A 21,488-nucleotide genomic window follows, 5' to 3' on the forward strand; every position below is an offset into this window, starting at 1 on the left:
TTAGGTCTACATACAGTGTACATAGACATTAGGTCCTACATACAGTGTAGATAGACATTAGGTCTACATACAGTGTACATAGACATTAGGTCCTACATACAGTGTAGATAAGACATTAGGTCTACATACAGTGTACATAGACATTAGGTCTACATACAGTGTAGATAAGGCATTAGTCCTACATACAGTGTAGATAAGGCATTAGTCCTACATACAGTGTACACAGGCATTAGTCCTACATACAGTGTAGATAAGGCATTAGGTCTACATACAGTGTAGATAAGGCATTAGTCCTACATACAGTGTAGATAAGGCATTAGTCCTACATACAGTGTACACAGGCATTAGGTCTACATACAGCGTACATAGACATTAGGTCTACATACAGTGTACATAGACATTAGGTCCTACATACAGCGTACATAGACATTAGGTCTACATACAGTGTAGATAAGACATTAGGTCCTACATACAGTGTAGATAAGGCATTAGTCCTACATACAGTGTACACAGGCATTAGGTCTACATACAGCGTACATAGACATTAGGTCTACATACAGTGTACATAGACATTAGGTCCTACATACAGCGTACATAGACATTAGGTCTACATACAGTGTAGATAAGACATTAGGTCCTACATACAGTGTAGATAAGGCATTAGGTCTACATACAGTGTACATAGACATTAGGTCTACATACAGTGTAGATAAGACATTAGGTCTACATACAGTGTAGATAAGACATTAGGTCTACATACAGTGTAGATAAGGCATTAGGTCTACATACAGCGTACATAGACATTAGGTCTACATACAGTGTACATAGGCATTAGGTCTACATACAGTGTACATAGACATTAGGTCTACATACAGCGTACATAGACATTAGGTCTACATACAGTGTACATAGACATTAGGTCTACATACAGCGTACATAGACATTAGGTCTACATACAGTGTACATAGACATTAGGTCTACATACAGTGTACATAGACATTAGGTCTACATACAGTGTACACAGACATTAGGTCTACATACAGTGTACACAGACATTAGGTCTACATACAGTGTACACAGACATTAGGTCTACATAGTGTACATAGGCATTAGGTCTACATACAGTGTAGATAAGACATTAGGTCTACATACAGTGTACACAGACATTAGCTCTACATACAGTGTAGATAAGACATTAGGTCTACATACAGTGTACATAGGCATTAGGTCTACATACAGTGTACACAGGCATTAGGTCTACATACAGTGTACATAGACATTCACATGGACCCACACACAGACAGCAGACATATGAGGATCATAGAGGACCACTCAACTTGGACTGGCACATTCAAATGCAAGTCACGTTAGGAGGAATAGCAATATATAGGTATGAACTGCTGTAGAGGGAAGGGGTCATACTCGTCACAGTTCTGCAGTGAAGAGAGAACCGTCTTTCTTGAGTGACACATCAAAGCAAGGGAGGCTTTCTCCCTTTTTTTCCGGGAGACAGATGGTTGCGAGTGGCACAATGAGGATGGTTGACATTGACGAGGGAAAGTGTTGCCTCTGCCAAGTCCACACGTCACCTCAGTATGCAGCCTTGTGTCAGCCATCCATCCATCGCTCTGTCTGGCCCATACAGCTTTTCAATACCACCACTAAATGGAGATTCATTACCAACCACACTGAGACAAGTGAGTGATGTGGTGGGTCATTCACGAGGGCTATCTGATCAAAGGACTGAGTGTGTAAGCCACACTGGACCATAACTGAGATGGTAACACATCACATTAAGAAGTGTCTGTAAATGGTTTATAAGTAGGTTATAAACAGTTAATATGTAGTTTATAAAATCACTTATAAACAGTTCAAACTTTGTTAGAAATTGTCGTTTTGGTACAACTTTTAAACCATACCTAAATGTAAAGTGTTATTTAAAGAGTACCTTACTGTAAAGTGTTATTTAAAGCGTACCTTACTGTAAAGTGTTATTTAAAGCGTACCTTACTGTAAAGTGTTATTTAAAGCGTACCTTACTGTAAAGTGATATTTAAAGCGTGCCTTACTGTAAAGTGATATTTAAAGAGTACCTTACTGTAAAGTGTTATTTAAAGCAGACCTTACTGTAAAGTGATATTTAAAGCAGACCTTACTGTAAAGTGATATTTAAAGCGTACCTTACTGTGAAGTGATATTTAAAGCGTACCTTACTGTAAATTGACATTTAAAGCGTACCTTACTGTGAAGTGATATTTAAAGCGTACCTTACTGTGAAGTGTGACCAGTCAGACAATACTTACGGTTGTTCCCCAGCTCCTCAAACAGATACTGCATCTTCTCCCACTGGGTACCATTCTGATTAGGTGGGGCTTCAAGAGGAATGAAGGCCCTGCAAAAAATACTATTCATTAAAACCATTGCCTTTATTAGAAGTAAAATATGATATAGCCTGGTCCCAGATCTGATTGAAGTTTGCTATACAGCACAAACAGATCTGGGACCAGGCAAGTTAAAATAAGCCCAACTGTGAAATGCAGGTTAGAACATGTGATAGCCTACTTTGTAAAGTAAATGTATTAGAGAAGCCATGACGTTGGGTATCTCCAGTGCATTTCTTAATGGAAACACAATGTTTTGATTACGTCCCTTGATAATAATTGCTTCTATCAACAGCCGTCAGCATCATCAGTAGTGCACAAGAACTTTTAGTTTCCCAAACACTATTTACATAAAGTTGTCTCTGCTAGACAAGTTTATTTACCTAGCATTGAAGGCAATGTATTCAGGGAACTCTCTTCACTGTCAGAACGTCAGAAAATAGCCCCCAGTCTGAGCCGAGAGACTAGCTAACACCTGCCACTGAAACCAACAGGACGGAGGGAAATATTGAAATATTCATGTTTTTGTATTGAAACCTTCTTCAGGGTTGATGACAAAGATCATTTACTGTAGCATTTCTTTTGGACCCGCAATTAAACGGATCAAGGTGTGCATTTTGTTGGACTAAAATAGACATTACCAAACACTGATGAGAGATGGAATGTATTCCTGGGAATGGCTGTAACTTATTTATTAAGCTGAGTAGGGCACACCATTTCATTTCCCCAGCAAAACAACTGCATTAATCCAACTACACATTGGTAGAGGGTTTAGTAGTGGCAACAGCATCAATGACTATTGGTAGAGGGTTTAGTAGCGGCAACAGCATCAATGACTATTGGTAGAGGGTTTAGTAGTGGCAACAGCATCAATGACTATTGGTAGAGGGTTTAGTAGTGGCAACAGCATCAATGACTATTGGTAGAGGGTTTAGTAGCGGCAACAGCATCAATGACTATTGGTAGAGGGTTTAGTAGTGGCAACAGCATCAATGACTATTGGTAGAGGGTTTAGTAGTGGCAACAGCATCAATGACTATTGGTAGAGGGTTTAGTAGCGGCAACAGCATCAATGACTATTGGTAGAGGGTTTAGTAGTGGCAACAGCATCAATGACTATTGGTAGAGGGTTTAGTAGTGGCAACAGCATCAATGACTATTGGTAGAGGGTTTAGTAGCGGCAACAGCATCAATGACTATTGGTAGAGGGTTTAGTAGTGGCAACAGCATCAATGACTATTGGTAGAGGGTTTAGTAGTGGCAACAGCATCAATGGCTATTGGTAGAGGTTTTAGTAGTGGCAACAGCATCAATGACTATTGGTAGAGGGTTTAGTAGTGGCAACAGCATCAATGACTATTGGTAGAGGGTTTAGTAGTGGCAACAGCATCAATGACTATTGGTAGAGGGTTTAGTAGTGGCAACAGCATCAATGACTATTGGTAGAGGGTTTAGTAGTGGCAACAACATCAATGACTATTGGTAGAGGGTTTAGTAGTGGCAACAGCATCAATGGCTATTGGTAGAGGTTTTAGTAGTGGCAACAGCATCAATGACTATTGGTAGAGGGTTTAGTAGCGGCAACAGCATCAATGGCTATTGGTAGAGGGTTTAGTAGTGGCAACAGCATCAATGACTATTGGTAGAGGGTTTAGTAGTGGCAACAGCATCAATGGCTATTGGTAGAGGTTTTAGTAGTGGCAACAGCATCAATGACTATTGGTAGAGGGTTTAGTAGCGGCAACAGCATCAATGGCTATTGGTAGAGGGTTTAGTAGTGGCAACAGCATCAATGACTATTGGTAGAGGGTTTAGTAGCGGCAACAGCATCAATGACTATTGGTAGAGGGTTTAGTAGTGGCAACAGCATCAATGACTATTGGTAGAGGGTTTAGTAGTGGCAACAGCATCAATGACTATTGGTAGAGGGTTTAGTAGCGGCAACAGCATCAATGACTATTGGTAGAGGGTTTAGTAGTGGCAACAGCATCAATGACTATTGGTAGAGGGTTTAGTAGTGGCAACAGCATCAATGACTATTGGTAGAGGGTTTAGTAGCGGCAACAGCATCAATGACTATTGGTAGAGGGTTTAGTAGCGGCAACAGCATCAATGACTATTGGTAGAGGGTTTAGTAGTGGCAACAGCATCAATGACTATTGGTAGAGGGTTTAGTAGTGGCAACAGCATCAATGGCTATTGGTAGAGGTTTTAGTAGTGGCAACAGCATCAATGACTATTGGTAGAGGGTTTAGTAGCGGCAACAGCATCAATGACTATTGGTAGAGGGTTTAGTAGTGGCAACAGCATCAATGACTATTGGTAGAGGGTTTAGTAGTGGCAACAGCAACAATGACTATTGGTAGAGGGTTTAGTAGTGGCAACAACATCAATGACTATTGGTAGAGGGTTTAGTAGTGGCAACAGCATCAATGACTATTGGTAGAGGGTTTACTAGTGGCAACAGCATCAATGGCTATTGGTAGAGGGTTTAGTAGTGGCAACAACATCAATGACTATTGGTAGAGGGTTTAGTAGTGGCAACAACATCAATGACTATTGGTAGAGGGTTTAGTAGTGGCAACAACATCAATGACTATTGGTAGAGGGTTTAGTAGCAGCAACTTCTTGAAATAAATGCAATTAAATAATTTGAAGTGAGAGTAGGTTGTATCTTTGACAATGCTTTTCACGCTACCCAAATCTAATCAATAGATAACAGAATGATTAATTTCTTTCTTTGTCTATTTGTCTGTTTGTTTGTGTACAAACCAAAACAAGGCCTTGAACTCATTGTTTTTTTTGCAGTCTATTGTTGAGACCTTTACCTTTTCCACCGCAGCCTGTCCTACCCATCGAATTACTTTTATAATTAACAGGCAATTCATCTAATTATGATGTTTAAACTATGACCCAAATGGCACCCCATTCCCTTTAGAGTGCACTACTTTTTCCCATGGCCCATAGGGCTTTGGTCAAAAGTAGTGCACTAATTAGGGAATAGGTGCTATTTAGGATCCCTGACTTTGGGATCTATTTTCTGCTGGCGTTAACACATTGTTAGTGTCAAACCACGTTCGCTGGCAATTTTAACAAGTTAAAGCCAGAGCTGTGCTATTTTCAAACTATTGTGCAAGAATTAATAATTGACCTGTTTAATATCAGCACACTTGCGGTCAGATGGGAGGGGTGGAAATATTTGAAGTGTGCCCTTAAAAACATGATCCAGAGTGCTAATTTCAGGGAGCGCTGATATTTAAGACCAACCCAAAGCTGGTTTTGATTTGATAGGATCCCTATTAGCCGACACCAATGGCAACAGCTAGTCTTACTGGGGTCCGACACATAACGAAAAATACATTACAGACAAAATACTTTACAATTTACATACATTTATAAACATGAACATGTAGTGTCTGTGTGTGTGCATCTATTAGTTCCACATACATGTCAGTTCATACACACCACAAGTAGGTCACATGGGGAGAGGCGGTGTGCCGTGAGGTGTTGCTTTATTTGTTTTTTGAAACAAGGTTTGCTGTTCACTTGCGCTATATAAGATGGAAGGGAGTTCCATTCACTCTAATGGCTCTGTAAAATACTGTACGTTTTCTTGAACTTTTTATGGACCTGGGGACTGTGAAAAGACCCCTGGTGGCATGTCTGGTGGGGTAAGTGTGTGTCAGAGCTGTGTGTAAGTTGGCTATGCAAACATTATGGAACTTCCAACACGTTGGTTCTTATAAAAACAAGAAGTCAGTCGATTGTTATAAAAACTAGAAGTCAGTCTTTCGTCAAGTCTTAGCCAAGAGAGACTGACATGCATAGTATTAATATCAGCACGCTGATTACAATGACGAGCAAGACGTGCAACTTTGTTCTGGGCCAGCTGCAGCTTAACTAGGGATTTCTTTGCAGCACTCGACCACATGACTGGACAATAATCAAGGTAAGATAAAACAAGAGCCTGCAGGACTTGCTTTTTGGTGTCAAAAAAGCAGAGCATTTCTTTATTTTTCTACCCAAGTTATAGACTGTTTTCTCTGCTACCGCACAGCAAGCGGTACCGGAGCGCAAAGTCTAGGACAAAAAGGCTCCTCAACATCTTCTACTGCTGAACAATTAATAAATCGCCATTGGACAATTTACATTGACCCCCACCTCCCTCCCTTTTTGTACACTGCTGCTACTCGCTGTTTATTATCTATGCATAGTCACTTCACCCCCACCTACATGTACAAATGACCTCAACGAACCTGTACCCCCGCACACTGACTCGGTACCCCCTGTATATAGCCTCATTATTGTTATTCTTATTGTGTTACTTTTTATTAGTACTTTTTATTTTTGTCTACTTGGTAAATATTTTCTTAACTCTTCCTGACCAACTGCACTGTTGGTTAAGGGTTTGTAAGTAAGCACTTCACGGTAAAGTCTACACTTGTTGTATTCAGCGCATGTGACAACGTTTGATTTGAAACACATGCTTTGTTTAATGCCAGTGGCAGGTAATTTTTGTTTATCCTGGCGATTTTATGACATCATTACATTTTACATGTATTTATTGTTGTTGTTGTAAAAAAAAAAAAGATTGGCTTTAATTAAATTAAATGAAACAAGCAAACTTATTAGAATGATTCACCATCCTGGTTTTAGTGGTAACGCGGTTGGTTATGGCATGAATTTTGACAGCGGAAACACAGACTATCTAGCCATGATGCACATTGCCCATATGAACATGGAACAACACTAATGTGGAACAACAGTCATGTGTAGATTAGCCTAATGTGGAACAACAGTAATGTGTAGATTAGCCTAATGTGGAACAACAGTCATGTGTAGATTAGCCTAATGTGGAACAACAGTCATGTGTAGATTAGCCTAATGTGGAACAACAGTCATGTGTAGATTAGCCTAATGTGGAACAACAGTCATGTGTAGATTAGCCTAATGTGGAACAACAGTCATGTGTAGATTAGCCTAATGTGGAACAACAGTCATGTGTAGATTAGCCTAATGTGGAACAACAGTCATGTGTAGATTAGCCTAATGTGGAACAACAGTCATGTGTAGATTAGCCTAATGTGGAACAACAGTCATGTGTAGATTAGCCTAATGTGGAACAACAGTAATGTGTAACAGTAATGGAATGACTTGGTTTCCTCTATCGTAATCGGTCCTCTTTTACCTCAGCTGCCAAACTAACCCTGATTCAGATGACCATCCTACCCATGCTAGATTACGGAGACATAATTTATAGATCAGCAGGTAAGGGCGCTCTCGAGCGGCTAGATGTTCTTTACCATTCAGCCATAAGATGTGCCACCAATGCTCCTTATAGGACACATCACTGCACTCTATACTCTGTAAACTGATCATCTCTGTATACCCGTCGCAAGACCCACTGGTTGATGCTCATTTATAAAACCCTCTTAGGCCTCACTCCCCCCTATCTGAGATATCTACTGCAGCCCTCATCCTCCACATACAGTACAACACCCATTCTGCCAGTCACATTCTGTTAAAGTTCCCCAAAGCACATACATCCCTGGATCGCTCCTCTTTTCAGTTCGCTGCAGCTAGCGACTCGAACGAGCTGCAACAAACACTCAAACTGGACAGTTTTATCTCCATCTCTTAATTCAAAGACTCAATCATGGACACTCTTACTGACACTTGTGGCTGCTTCGCGTGATGCATTGTTGTCTCTACCTTCTTGCCTGTGTGCTCTTATCTGTGTCCAATAATGTTTGTACCATGTTTTGTGATGCTACCATGTTGTGCTGCTGCCATGTTTTTGTCATGTTGTGTTGCTACCATGCTGTGTTGTCGTGTGTTGCTGTCATGCTTTGTTGTTGTCTTAGGTCTCTATGTAGTGTTGTGGTGTCTCTCGTCTTGATGTGCCTTTTGGTAGGCCGTCATTGTAAATAAAAATTAGTTGGAGGCTGACGTGAAATGTCTGGCTGCGGATTTGAAAAAGGTTTAGAGGGATTCTCTCGCCTCAATAACCTGAGACTGGTATCAATCCCAGAGTCAGAGGAAATGCCTTGCGCCACGGATAATTATGTTTAGTTATAACATACTAGTCTTGTATAGTTGGAGTTGGCGAACCCATTCAGGATTATTTGATGTGATCTAATGTTTTGATCATCTAGTGTGCTTGCCTTACAAGCATTCAGTCATTTTAATTTCATTGTATTAAGGGTTTACTTAACTCCTGTGTTTCTAGGATGTCTTGTTCACCTATTCAGTTTGTTTACATAGTATCTCAGTGACTCAAAATATTTTTGGTTATTTGTTTACTGCATCCGTTTGTACCGACCAAGTAAACAATAAATGTTCCGAGGCTACACGTTTTTGGGGGTCTTCACTTCAATTTTAAACGTTTTGAACGTCCTTAATGCCCAGCAAACGTTCAACATTGCGCACACGTAATTTTTTGGTCTTGGCTTTAAGTTGTCTTAGCGTCAAACTAGACAATTATTATTATTTCTTGATTGCTTTACTACGATTTGCTTACTTCAAATTAGGTTTTTGGCTGAGAGCCTTTATACATTTTGTTTATTTTCTCTCTCAATGCCTGTTATAAGACTGGGAATATAATTATACACATCTACAAGTGGTCCTTTTGTAATTTCGTTTCCACAAGCGATTCACTTTTATTTTTCTCTCTTTTTGCTGCTTGATCCACTAACACAAAACGCGACTTTAAAGAGCGGGACTGTGGGTTTAGGTTTAACACCGCACTCTCACAAACATACTGTGTGAAGAGAACATGTTCTATTTAGGCTTGTATCTTGTTTGGGGAAGTATTGTCTGGGATGGGGGGGGGGGGTTGAGGAGAGGAAGGAGGTTCAATTGTTCAGTTCTAATGTTGTCATTCATTATTTTTCCAAATATCTTGCACCGTACATTATTACTCTGAGACAAGTTATTCTGGGGTTTTTGGGTACTCAATGCTCTATGCTCTAATGACAGGGTTGTATAACGGGAGTGCTCAGGGTGGCCGAAATAATATGATCAAGTGCATTTCGTGGAACATCAAAGGGGTTAACAACCCTGTGAAGCGTAAGAGGGTGCTGACACACTTAAAGGGTTTGAATGCAAATGTTGCATTTCTACAAGAGACTCACTTGAGGACCGGTGAGCATTTTAGGATGAGTAGGGACTGTGTTGGTCAAGTGTTCCACTCTAACTTTCATAGTAAATCAAGAGGTGCTGCCATTTTGGTTGATAAATCTACTCCCTTTGTAGCTTCTGAGGTTATAGCTGATCCTAAGGGATGATACGTCATAGTAACCGGTAAACTGTTTTCTACCCCTCTTGTGATGGCTAGTGTTTATGCTCCCAATTGGAATGACACAAGTTACATTTCTTCCTTTTTATCTGCTACACCCAATTTAGATTCTCATTTGTTGATTTTAGGGGGGTTTCAACTGTACAATGTCCCCAGTTCTTGACAAGTCCTCACGAAGAACTACAGGCCCATCTAAATGTGCCCTACTTATTCAATCTTTCCTTCAGAAATATGCTGTGTGAGAGGCCTTACCTACACCGTACAGATAGACAGTATTCCTTTTATTCTCATGTTCATCAAACATACTCCCGCATTGATTACTTATTTTTGGACAAGAAACTTCTGCCTAACCTTCGACGGTGTGCTTACAAGAGTATTGTTATTTCTGACCATTCACCATTAGTGCTTGAACTAGTTTACCCAGCGACCTCCTATGTGTTTTCAATGGCGTCTTAACCCCATTTTACTCTCAGATAAAGAGTTTGTCAATTTCTTTTCTTCTGAAATCACCTTATTCCTAGAAACTAATTCAACGCCAGGTATGTCCTGCTCTACCATATGGGAGTCTCTCAAAGCATACCTACGTGGCCAAATTATTGCTTATACAGCCAACCAAAACAAAGTTTGCTCTCAGCGACTCCGGGACCTGAGCGAATCCATAGCCACAATGGATGAGAAGTAAGCTACGGATCCTTCCTCTGATCTACATAAAGAGCGCCAACTACTCCAATCTGAATTTGATGAGCTTTCTACCAGGCAAGCTGAACAGTTACTCTTGCGAGCGCGATACAAAGTGTATGAACAAGGCGACAAGGCCAGTAAACTCCTTGCACATCAGATCTGTAAATCTGAGGCCTCACGTTTAATCCCACAAATAAGGACCCTGTCTGGTGCCACCACAGTTATACATAAAGAGATCAAGGATCAATTCAAACAATTTTACTCTGCGCTATACACCTCTGAATCTCCTCAAGAGCCTTTGCTGATTGATTCATTCTTTAATGGCTTGAATATGCCTTCAATTGATACAGACTCCCATGACTGTCTAGAAGAAGAATTTACACCTGAGGAGATTGCAACAGCAGTGTCCGCAATGAAAAGTGATAAATCACCGGGTCCGGACGGTTTTCCAACCGAATTTTACAGGATGTTTTCTGGTTTGCTTTGCCAATTCTTGTCTCGATTATTTGCCGAGTGCCTTAATACCTCAAAGCTACCGTCTAGTCTTTATCAGGCTTCAATTTCATTACTATTAATGAAAAACAAAGACCCCCTGGAATGTGGATCCTATCGCCCAATCTCGCTTTTAAACTGTGATTACAAAATCCTAGCCAAGATTTTAGCCATCCGTATGGAAGGCTCGCTGCACCAAGTAATACACTCTGACCAGACTGGCTTTGTGAGAAATAGGTATTTGTTTTTCAATATTAGACGCCTTATGAATATACTGTACTCCCCAGCGTCGGGGGAACCGGAGGTGGTGGTCTCACTTGATGCGGAAAAAGCTTTTGACCGCGTTGAGTTGGACTACCTAACAGCTGCCCTTTATAGATTTGGCATTGGCCCCAAATTCATTGCGTGGATAAAGATTCTTTATTTTTTCCCCCATGGCTTCGGTATGGACTAACAATTTGTCCTCTGACTATTTTCCCTTGCACCGCGGATCCAGACAGAGTTGTCCACTCTCCCCTTTGTTGTTTGCTTTGGCAATCGAGCCTCTCGCCATTGCACTACGCTCTAATGATGCCATTCAAGGTATAATCAGGACGGGCTTACAGCAGAAAGTCTCGCTATATGCTGACAACCTCCTTTTGTTTATCTCCAACCCTGATACCTCATTGCCACGTGCCTTATCTGTTCTTAAAAAGTTTGGATAAATCCCAGGGTACAAGCTGAATCTAGGCAAGAGTGAGCTTTTCCCTGTAAATAAGGCTGCTTTAAAGTGCTCTTTTACAAGTTTTCAGTTTAGGATTGTCCGGGATCAATTCACCTACTTGGGAGTTAAAGTGACAAGGAAATATTCAAATTTGTTTCAGGAAAACTTTGTTGCTCTAGCAGACAGTTTGAAACAATCTTTTACTTTTTGGAATTCGCTACCTCTTTCTCTTAAGGATTAATGTCATTAAAATGAATGTGTTGCCCAAATGTTTATATCTATTTCAATGTTTACCCATTTTTATTCCAAAATCTTTTTTTAATTCCCTGGATCAAGCATTCATGTATTTTATTTGGGATGGCAAGGTACCACAGATTGGTAGAAAACATTTACAGAAGCCTAAGCTCTACCAAATTTTCAGACATACTATTGGGCTGCAAATTTCAGCGCCCTTCTGTACTGGCTGCAGACTGATCCTACTGGCCCTAGACCACTCTGGGTCCAGATGGAGTCTGAATCGTGTAAACCTGCTGCACTTTCTTCTGTGTTGTGCTCGTCTCTTCCAGTGTCCCTAGGCAAAATGTGTGTCAACCCAATTGTAAAGCAGTATCTTAAAATTTGGAATCAGTTCCGTTTAGCCTTTAGCCTCCGAGGCTTTTCTCTATCAGGCCCAATTAATCAGAACATTTTATTTCCTCCATCTTGAATGATGGGGCTTTTGCCATCTGGCACTCACTAGCCCTCTCCTCACTAGCCCAATTATTCTTTGATGATACATTTGCCTCTTTTGCTCAGCTACAGGAAAAGTTCAACCTCCCCCAATCCCACTTTTTCTGCTATCTCCAGACTAGGAACTTTGTCAGAGCTAACACACCTGAATTTCCCCATAGTCCTGCGAATACAGCTATAGAGAGCAACTTTGAGCTGAACAAGCTTCCTAGGGGCGCAATTTCAGATGTATATGCAATCATTGACTTACAGAACCCTTCTTTGGTGCCTTTAAAGACTCGATGGGAAAAGGATTTGGGGGAGGAAGTTGGGGAAGACACCTGGGAATCTGTGCTGCACAGGGTGCATTCGTTCTCTTTTAGCACTAGACACAGCCTCATTCAATTCAAGGTGGTTCACCGTATCCACTGGTCCGGGGCCAAACTTGGAAGAATATTCTCTGATTTTGATCCTACCTGTGTCAGCTGTAAAACGAAACCAGCCACACTGTTGCATATGTTTTGGGGCTGTCATAAACTGTCAGGTTTCTGGGAATTAATATTTAAATGTTTCTCTGATATATATGACACTGTTATAGATCCGTCTCCCCTTACAGCCCTTTTTGGAGTACTGCCCATAGGTACCCCTGTCAAGAATCCAGTTGGACACTGTTGCTTATACAACTATTTTAGCTAGACGGCTAATACTACACAACTGGAAGATGGCAGCTCCCCCATCTTATAAATATTGGGTGAGAGATGTGTTGTGCTCTCTGAAACTAGAAAAAATGTAATTCAATACACGTGGGAACCCCAAACTGTTTAATGAGGCTTGGGCTCCATTCCGGTCTTACTTTAAACAGTCCATGCTCTGATGGCATTCATATTAAAACAAAAATAAGTCTGTATTTGACTCCCCTGTGACTTAAAATGTGCTCATTGATTGTGACCTGCGGATGCCTTGTTCATCTTGCCCGGTCAGAGACTAAAATGTGAGCTTGTATTGCCCAGTTTTTTTTTGTTTTTTTTTACATTTTGTTCACGGTTACATAAAAAATACAAAACATTTATTTTAAAGCATTGTAAACTATATTTTGGGTCCAGTGGATGGTCGGTCTGTGGCCATGACTGTCTGTGAGTGGTTGCATTTCTCCACCCCTATCCCTTGACTGTTTACAGGAACAATGGGGAGGTGTTTGCTCTGTCCCTGTACTACAGATTGCCCTTTAACCTTTGTAGCCTTCTGCCCGGTGTGTTTAACTTGTCTAAAGTACGGTATCTTTAAAGCTAATTATTTAAAAAAATATATAATAATAATCTAGTTGAGTATATTATTTCAATTGTTTTGTGTTGTCTTGTGTGTAAAACTGAATAAATAGAGCTTTCAAAAAATAAAGGTAAAATAAAAATATATATAAAATATGTATGTTATCTATGTATTGTAGGTAGGCCTACATTATGTTAGCCATGCAGCTCCTATTTAAGAGGTGTGTAAAACCCCCTCCATGTGTCCATGCCATCATGAAGAGCATCATGAAAGGAGAGAAGAACTTCTGGGAATACCGGTGAACCTCATATACACAAGTTATTTGTCTGTAACAATTGCTTGTTTTCCGTTTGATATGTTGAAAACCCAAGCCCTACGTAGGCTACCCTAACCCTAGGCCTACTATAATGACGGCTAATTTTAAACATGTTAGGCTCAACTAGGGCTGAAAATATTGGCAATACTTTACTTGAAGCCTGCAAGTATAATGCTTTTTAACTTGTTATAAGCACGTATGAGCTTTTATAATGTCTAATAATAAAGTGTATAATATGTTGTCTCTATGGATCAACATTTCGACTAAGAAACAACATGCTGAATGTAGACCACCCTATTAAAGAACAACCACCTCAAAAGCCCAAGTTTAAAGAATCAGCAGCAGTTGAAAGGTCAATAGTCATTTTAAGAGTTGTGAGTCGTGCCTAGCCCTCTAGCCCAGTCATGACGGGCTGCAAACAAAAGACTGTGTTCAAGCAGCAAAGCCCTTGAATGAACAGTCACCCAAACAGTGGCCTGATGTCTCCCTGTACCACAGGGTATCACACAGAGAGGAGAGGAGATGAGTGGAGTGGAAAGGAAAGCAAAGGAGAGGCAGAGCAGGATAAAAGCCATCATGTCGCCTCGCATCAAGAGACCTGAACAACAATCCCCCGGTACAAAGAGGTACAAAGGGCTGACGGTTCAAAAAGGTAAAATAGACACCAAATTGCTTCTGTCTAAAGAATCCCAAAGAGTCCAAACTTTTCAACTTGAAATGGACCATGTGGGCTCGTCCTAGGCTGTGTCTCAAATGTCATCATGTTGTCTAAGGCCCATAGGGCTCTGGTCAAAAGTAGTGCACTATGTAGGGAATAGGGTACCATTTAGGATGACATGTTTCTATCCACCCACCGTCCAATCCAGGCAGCATCCTCTATAGGATCAGAGTGCCATTTAATGGTTGAACGAGCATTACATTACATGACCTGAGCAGCAAGCATGTTACTGTGGTGGTGGATAGGAGAAATCCATTATGTTTATGCTGCACAGGCACAGTTCAACACAGAGTAAACTGGAGGTTAAATGGGACATGGTTTCCACCGTGTATCACTATAGATTTAAGCATCAAGTCATCTTTGAGACACTTAATCACGAAAGGGACAGTTCACAATGGCTTTATCTGAGACTGAGTGATTAAATAAGTCTAGAGATGGGGCTGGGGATGGGAGCTGAGGATGGGGGATGGAAACTCAGATGTCCCTCCACATAAGGTTAAGCATATTGGGTCAGTAACTATAGCAGAGGGCATCTTGGGGCAGTAACTATAGCAGAGGGCATCTTGGAACAGTAACTATAGCAGAGGGCATCTTGGAACAGTAACTACAGCAGAGGGCATCTTGGAACAGTAACTATAGCAGAGGGCATCTTGGGACAGTAACTATAGCAGAGGGCATATTGGAACAGTAACTATAGCAGAGGGCATCTTGGAACAGTAACTATAGCAGAGGGCATCTTGGAACAGTAACTATAGCAGAGGGCATCTTGGGACAGTAACTATAGCAGAGGGCATCTTGGGACAGTAACTATAGCAGAGGGCATCTTGGGACAGTAACTATAGCAGAGGACATCTTGGAACAGTAACTATAGCAGAGGGCATCTTGGGACAGTAACTATAGCAGAGGGCATCTTGGAACAGTAACTATAGCAGAGGGCATCTTGGAACAGTAACTATAGCAGAGGACATCTTGGAACAGTAACTATAGCAGAGGGCATCTTGGGACAGTAACTATAGCAGAGGGCATCTTGGGACAGTAACTATAGCAGAGGGCATCTTGGAACAGTAACTATAGCAGAGGGCATCTTGGGACAGTAACTATAGCAGAGGGCATCTTGGGACAGTAACTATAGCAGAGGGCATCTTGGGACAGTAACTATAGCAGAGGGCATCTTGGAACAGTAACTATAGCAGAGGGCATCTTGGGACAGTAACTATAGCAGAGGACATCTTGGAACAGTAACTATAGCAGAGGGCATCTTGGGACAGTAACTATAGCAGAGGGCATCTTGGAACAGTAACTATAGCAGAGGGCATCTTGGAACAGTAACTATAGCAGAGGGCATCTTGGGACAGTAACTATAGCAGAGGACATATTGGAACAGTAACTATAGCAGAGGACATCTTGGGACAGTAACTATAGCAGAGGACATCTTGGGACAGTAACTATAGCAGAGGGCATCTTGGGACAGTAACTATAGCAGAGGACATATTGGAACAGTAACTATAGCAGAGGACATCTTGGGACAGTAACTATAGCAGAGGACATATTGGAACAGTAACTATAGCAGAGGGCATCTTGGGACAGTAACTATAGCAGAGGGCATCTTGGGGCAGTAACTATAGCAGAGGACATCTTGGGGCAGTAACTATAGCAGAGGGCATCTTGGGACAGTAACTATAGCAAAGGGCATCTTGGGACAGTAACTATAGCAGAGGGCATCTTGGGGCAGTAACTATAGCAGAGGACATCTTGGGACAGTAACTATAGCAGAGGACATCTTGGGACAGTAACTATAGCAGAGGGCATCTTGGGACAGTAACTATAGCAGAGGACATATTGGAACAGTAACTATAGCAGAGGACATCTTGGGACAGTAACTATTGCAGAGGACATATTGGAACAGTAACTATAGCAGAGGGCATCTTGGAACAGTAACTATAGCAGAGGACATATTGGAACAGTAACTATAGCAGAGGACATCTTGGGACAGTAACTATAGCAGAGGGCATCTTGGGACAGTAACTATAGCAGAGGGCATCTTGGGACAGTAACTATAGCAGAGGGCATCTTGGAACAGTAACTATAGCAGAGGACATCTTGGGACAGTAACTATAGCAGAGGGCATCTTGGGGCAGTAACTATAGCAGAGGACATCTTGGAACAGTAACTATAGCAGAGGGCATCTTGGAACAGTAACTATAGCAGAGGACATCTTGGGACAGTAAACTATAGCAGAGGACATCTTGGAACAGTAACTATAGCAGAGGGCATCTTGGGACAGTAACTATAGCAGAGGGCATCTTGGGACAGTAACTATAGCAGAGGGCATCTTGGAACAGTAACTATAGCAGAGGGCATCTTGGGGCACTAACTATAGCAGAGGGCATATTGGAACAGTAACTATAGCAGAGGGCATCTTGGAACAGTAACTATAGCAGAGGACATATTGGGACAGTAACTATAGCAGAGGACATCTTGGAACAGTAACTATAGCAGAGGGCATCTTGGAACAGTAACTATAGCAGAGGGCATCTTGGGACAGTAACTATAGCAGAGGGCATCTTGGAACAGTAACTATAGCAGAGGGCATCTTGGGACAGTAACTATAGCAGAGGACATCTTGGGACAGTAACTATAGCAGAGGGCATCTTGGAACAGTAACTATAACAGAGGGCATCTTGGGACAGTAACTATAGCAGAGGGCATCTTGGGACAGTAACTATAGCAGAGGGCATCTTGGGACAGTAACTATAGCAGAGGGCATCTTGGAACAGTAACTATAGCAGAGGACATCTTGGGACAGTAACTATAGCAGAGGGCATCTTGGGACAGTAACTATAGCAGAGGGCATCTTGGAACAGTAACTATAGCAGAGGACATCTTGGGACAGTAACTATAGCAGAGGGCATCTTGGGACAGTAACTATAGCAGAGGGCATCTTGGGACAGTAACTATAGCAGAGGGCATCTTGGAACAGTAACTATAGCAGAGGACATCTTGGGACAGTAACTATAGCAGAGGGCATCTTGGGGCAGTAACTATAGCAGAGGACATCTTGGAACAGTAACTATAGCAGAGGGCATCTTGGAACAGTAACTATAGCAGAGGACATCTTGGGACAGTAAACTATAGCAGAGGACATCTTGGAACAGTAACTATAGCAGAGGGCATCTTGGGACAGTAACTATAGCAGAGGGCATCTTGGGACAGTAACTATAGCAGAGGGCATCTTGGAACAGTAACTATAGCAGAGGACATATTGGGACAGTAACTATAGCAGAGGACATCTTGGAACAGTAACTATAGCAGAGGGCATCTTGGAACAGTAACTATAGCAGAGGACATCTTGGAACAGTAACTATAGCAGAGGGCATCTTGGAACAGTAACTATAGCAGAGGGCATCTTGGGACAGTAACTATAGCAGAGGGCATCTTGGAACAGTAACTATAGCAAAGGGCATCTTGGAACAGTAACTATAGCAGAGGGCATCTTGGGACAGTAACTATAGCAGAGGGCATCTTGGAACAGTAACTATAGCAGAGGGCATCTTGGGACAGTAACTATAGCAGAGGGCATCTTGGAACAGTAACTATAGCAGAGGACATCTTGGAACAGTAACTATAGCAGAGGGCATCTTGGGACAGTAACTATAGCAGAGGGCATCTTGGGACAGTAACTATAGCAGAGGGCATCTTGGAACAGTAACTATAGCAGAGGGCATCTTTGAACAGTAACTATAGCAGAGGACATATTGGAACAGTAACTATAGCAGAGGGCATCTTGGGACAGTAACTATAGCAGAGGGCATCTTGGGACAGTAACTATAGCAGAGGGCATCTTGGAACAGTAACTATAGCAGAGGGCATCTTGGGGCAGTAACTATAGCAGAGGGCATCTTGGAACAGTAACTATAGCAGAGGACATCTTGGAACAGTAACTATAGCAGAGGGCATCTTGGGACAGTAACTATAGCAGAGGGCATCTTGGGGCAGTAACTATAGCAGAGGACATCTTGGAACAGTAACTATAGCAGAGGGCATCTTGGGACAGTAACTATAGCAGAGGACATCTTGGGACAGTAACTATAGCAGAGGGCATCTTGGGACAGTAACTATAGCAGAGGGCATCTTGGGGCAGTAACTATAGCAGAGGGCATCTTGGGACAGTAACTATAGCAGAGGGCATCTTGGGGCACTAACTATAGCAGAGTACATATTGGGTCAGTAACTATAGCAGAGGACATATTGGAACAGTAACTATAGCAGAGGACATCTTGGGACAGTAACTATAGCAGAGGGCATCTTGGAACAGTAACTATAGCAGAGGGCATCTTGGGACAGTAACTATAGCAGAGGGCATCTTGGGACAGTAACTATAGCAGAGGGCATCTTGGGGCAGTAACTATAGCAGAGGGCATCTTGGGACAGTAACTATAGCAGAGGACATCTTGGGACAGTAACTATAGCAGAGGACATCTTGGGACAGTAACTATAGCAGAGGACATCTTGGAACAGTAACTATAGCAGAGGGCATCTTGGGACAGTAACTATAGCAGAGGACATCTTGGGGCAGTAACTATAGCAGAGGGCATCTTGGGACAGTAACTATAGCAGAGGACATCTTGGGACAGTAACTATAGCAGAGGGCATCTTGGGACAGTAACTATAGCAGAGGGCATCTTGGGACAGTAACTATAGCAGAGGGCATCTTGGGACAGTAACTATAGCAGAGGACATCTTGGGACAGTAACTATAGCAGAGGGCATCTTGGGACAGTAACTATAGCAGAGGACATCTTGGGACAGTAACTATAGCAGAGGACATCTTGGGACAGTAACTATAGCAGAGGGCATCTTGGGACAGTAACTATAGCAGAGGACATCTTGGGACAGTAACTATAGCAGAGGACATCTTGGGGCAGTAACTATAGCAGAGGGCATCTTGGGACAGGAATATAAATAAAGTTGCAGAGAAGGTTTACAGAGTTGTGAAGTTAGATTGAACCAGTAGAAGAACCCAGGTGTATGGCAACTACTCTGGTGGAAGAGGACTTGTTTCTGTGATGTCTGGCTGCTCATGGCTGAACAGATGGCAGTTTAAAGCACTTTGATTTCCTTGAAGAGGAAAACACCTTGCTCATTAATCGATTATAATGACATGTTGTACACACCTCTCCCCACCATCTATGGCTGTGTCCAAAATGGAACCCTATTCCTTATATTATTATACAGACCCCTATGCAGGCCCTGGTCAAATGCAGTGCACTAAATAGGGAATAGGGTGGGTGCCAGTGTCTCATAGTACTTACCCAATTAATAGCAGTGCTGCACAGACGATGATGAATCCAATTGTGTATTTCAGAGCATTTTTCATTTGCTGTAATGAAAGACAGAATTATTAATACTGTGATTATTAATCAGGAACGTAACAATATCTAATTCGTCAATGGGGTTGGTTGGGGGGGGGGGGGGGGGGGGTGTGTGTACGTTTGAGGTGAGTGGCTGGCTAACTAATTCCATATTCCATTTAGTAAGGGGACAATGGAGTGTGAAGTGGAATCCAGAGTCCTGTTCAACCTGCCAAAGACTCTCAGAGTAGTCACACACACACACACACACACACACCTTACTCCCAGCGCTGTTATTAAAGGGTGCTTTGAAAGTAATGATTCAAAAGAACTCCTTGGCTGTGAGAGGAAGTGCTTCTGTCAGCTCCAAACCAACCCAGAGGAAAGGGAAGAAGCTCACTGTGGCATGTAATCTATATAATCACTACCGTGTCCTTTGGAGACCAATATATGACATTTCAGCAATATTCACTTTAAGATGAAGAGGGGGGGAGGTGGTCTATTCCTATGGGCTTGAGCTTTTTCTACACTTAACAGAGGCCATGTATACGTAATATTCACGAGTCAACAGTAAAGTCTCAACTATATCCTTTTCTTGTTGCTTTTCTACAGTATGGAGTTCTATAGGGATACTGTATGCTTTCTACAGTATGTAGTTCTATAGGGATACTGTACGCTTTTCTACAGTATGTAGTTCTATAGGGATACTGTGCACTTTCTACAGTATGTAGTTCTACAGGGATACTGTACGCTTTTCTACAGTATGTAGTTCTATAGGGTTACTGTGCACTTTCTACAGTATGTAGTTCTATAGGGACACTGTACGCTTTTCTACAGTATGTAGTTCTATAGGGATACTGTGCACTTTCTACAGTATGTAGTTCTACAGGGATACTGTACGCTTTTCTACAGTATGTAGTTCTATAGGGATACTGTGCACTTTCTACAGTATGTAGTTCTATAGGGATACTGTACGCTTTTCTACAGTATGTAGTTCTATAGGGATACTGTATGCTTTCTACAGTATGTAGTTCTATAGGGATACTGTACGCTTTTCTACAGTATGTAGTTCTATAGGGATACTGTGCACTTTCTACAGTATGTAGTTCTATAGGGATACTGTACGCTTTTCTACAGTATGTAGTTCTATAGGGATACTGTATGCTTTCTACAGTATGGAGTTCTATAGGGATACTGTGCACTTTCTACAGTATGTAGTTCTACAGGGATACTGTACGCTTTTCTACAGTATGTAGTTCTATAGGGATACTGTACCCTTTTCTACAGTATGTAGTTCTACAGGGATACTGTACGCCTTTCTACAGTATGGAGTTCTATAGGGATACTGTACGCTTTTCTACAGTATGCAGTTCTATAGGGATACTGTACCCTTTCTACAGTATGTAGTTCTATAGGGATACTGTACGCTTTTCTACAGTATGGAGTTCTATAGGGATACTGTATGCTTTCTACAGTATGGAGTTCTATAGGGATACTGTATGCTTTCTACAGTATGGAGTTCTATAGGGATACTGTATGCTTTCTACAGTATGGAGTTCTATAGGGATACTGTGCG

General features: G+C 41.7%; 1 protein-coding gene across 1 annotated transcript in view; it reads right to left on the reverse strand.

The window, feature by feature from the left end:
• LOC120017864 (lysosomal cobalamin transport escort protein LMBD1-like) overlaps positions 1-21,488 on the reverse strand; it is a 113,678-nt gene that overhangs the window by 33,307 nt on the left and 58,883 nt on the right. The window contains exons 5-6 of the mRNA XM_038960826.1: positions 19,874-19,941; positions 2,304-2,392 (exon numbers count right to left, since the gene is read on the reverse strand). Coding sequence (XP_038816754.1) covers positions 2,304-2,392; positions 19,874-19,941 — 157 coding nt within the window. The remainder of the gene's footprint in view (positions 1-2,303; positions 2,393-19,873; positions 19,942-21,488) is intronic.

Source organism: Salvelinus namaycush, chromosome 22 (genome assembly GCF_016432855.1).
Source record: "Salvelinus namaycush isolate Seneca chromosome 22, SaNama_1.0, whole genome shotgun sequence".
Taxonomy (NCBI): domain Eukaryota; kingdom Metazoa; phylum Chordata; class Actinopteri; order Salmoniformes; family Salmonidae; genus Salvelinus; species Salvelinus namaycush.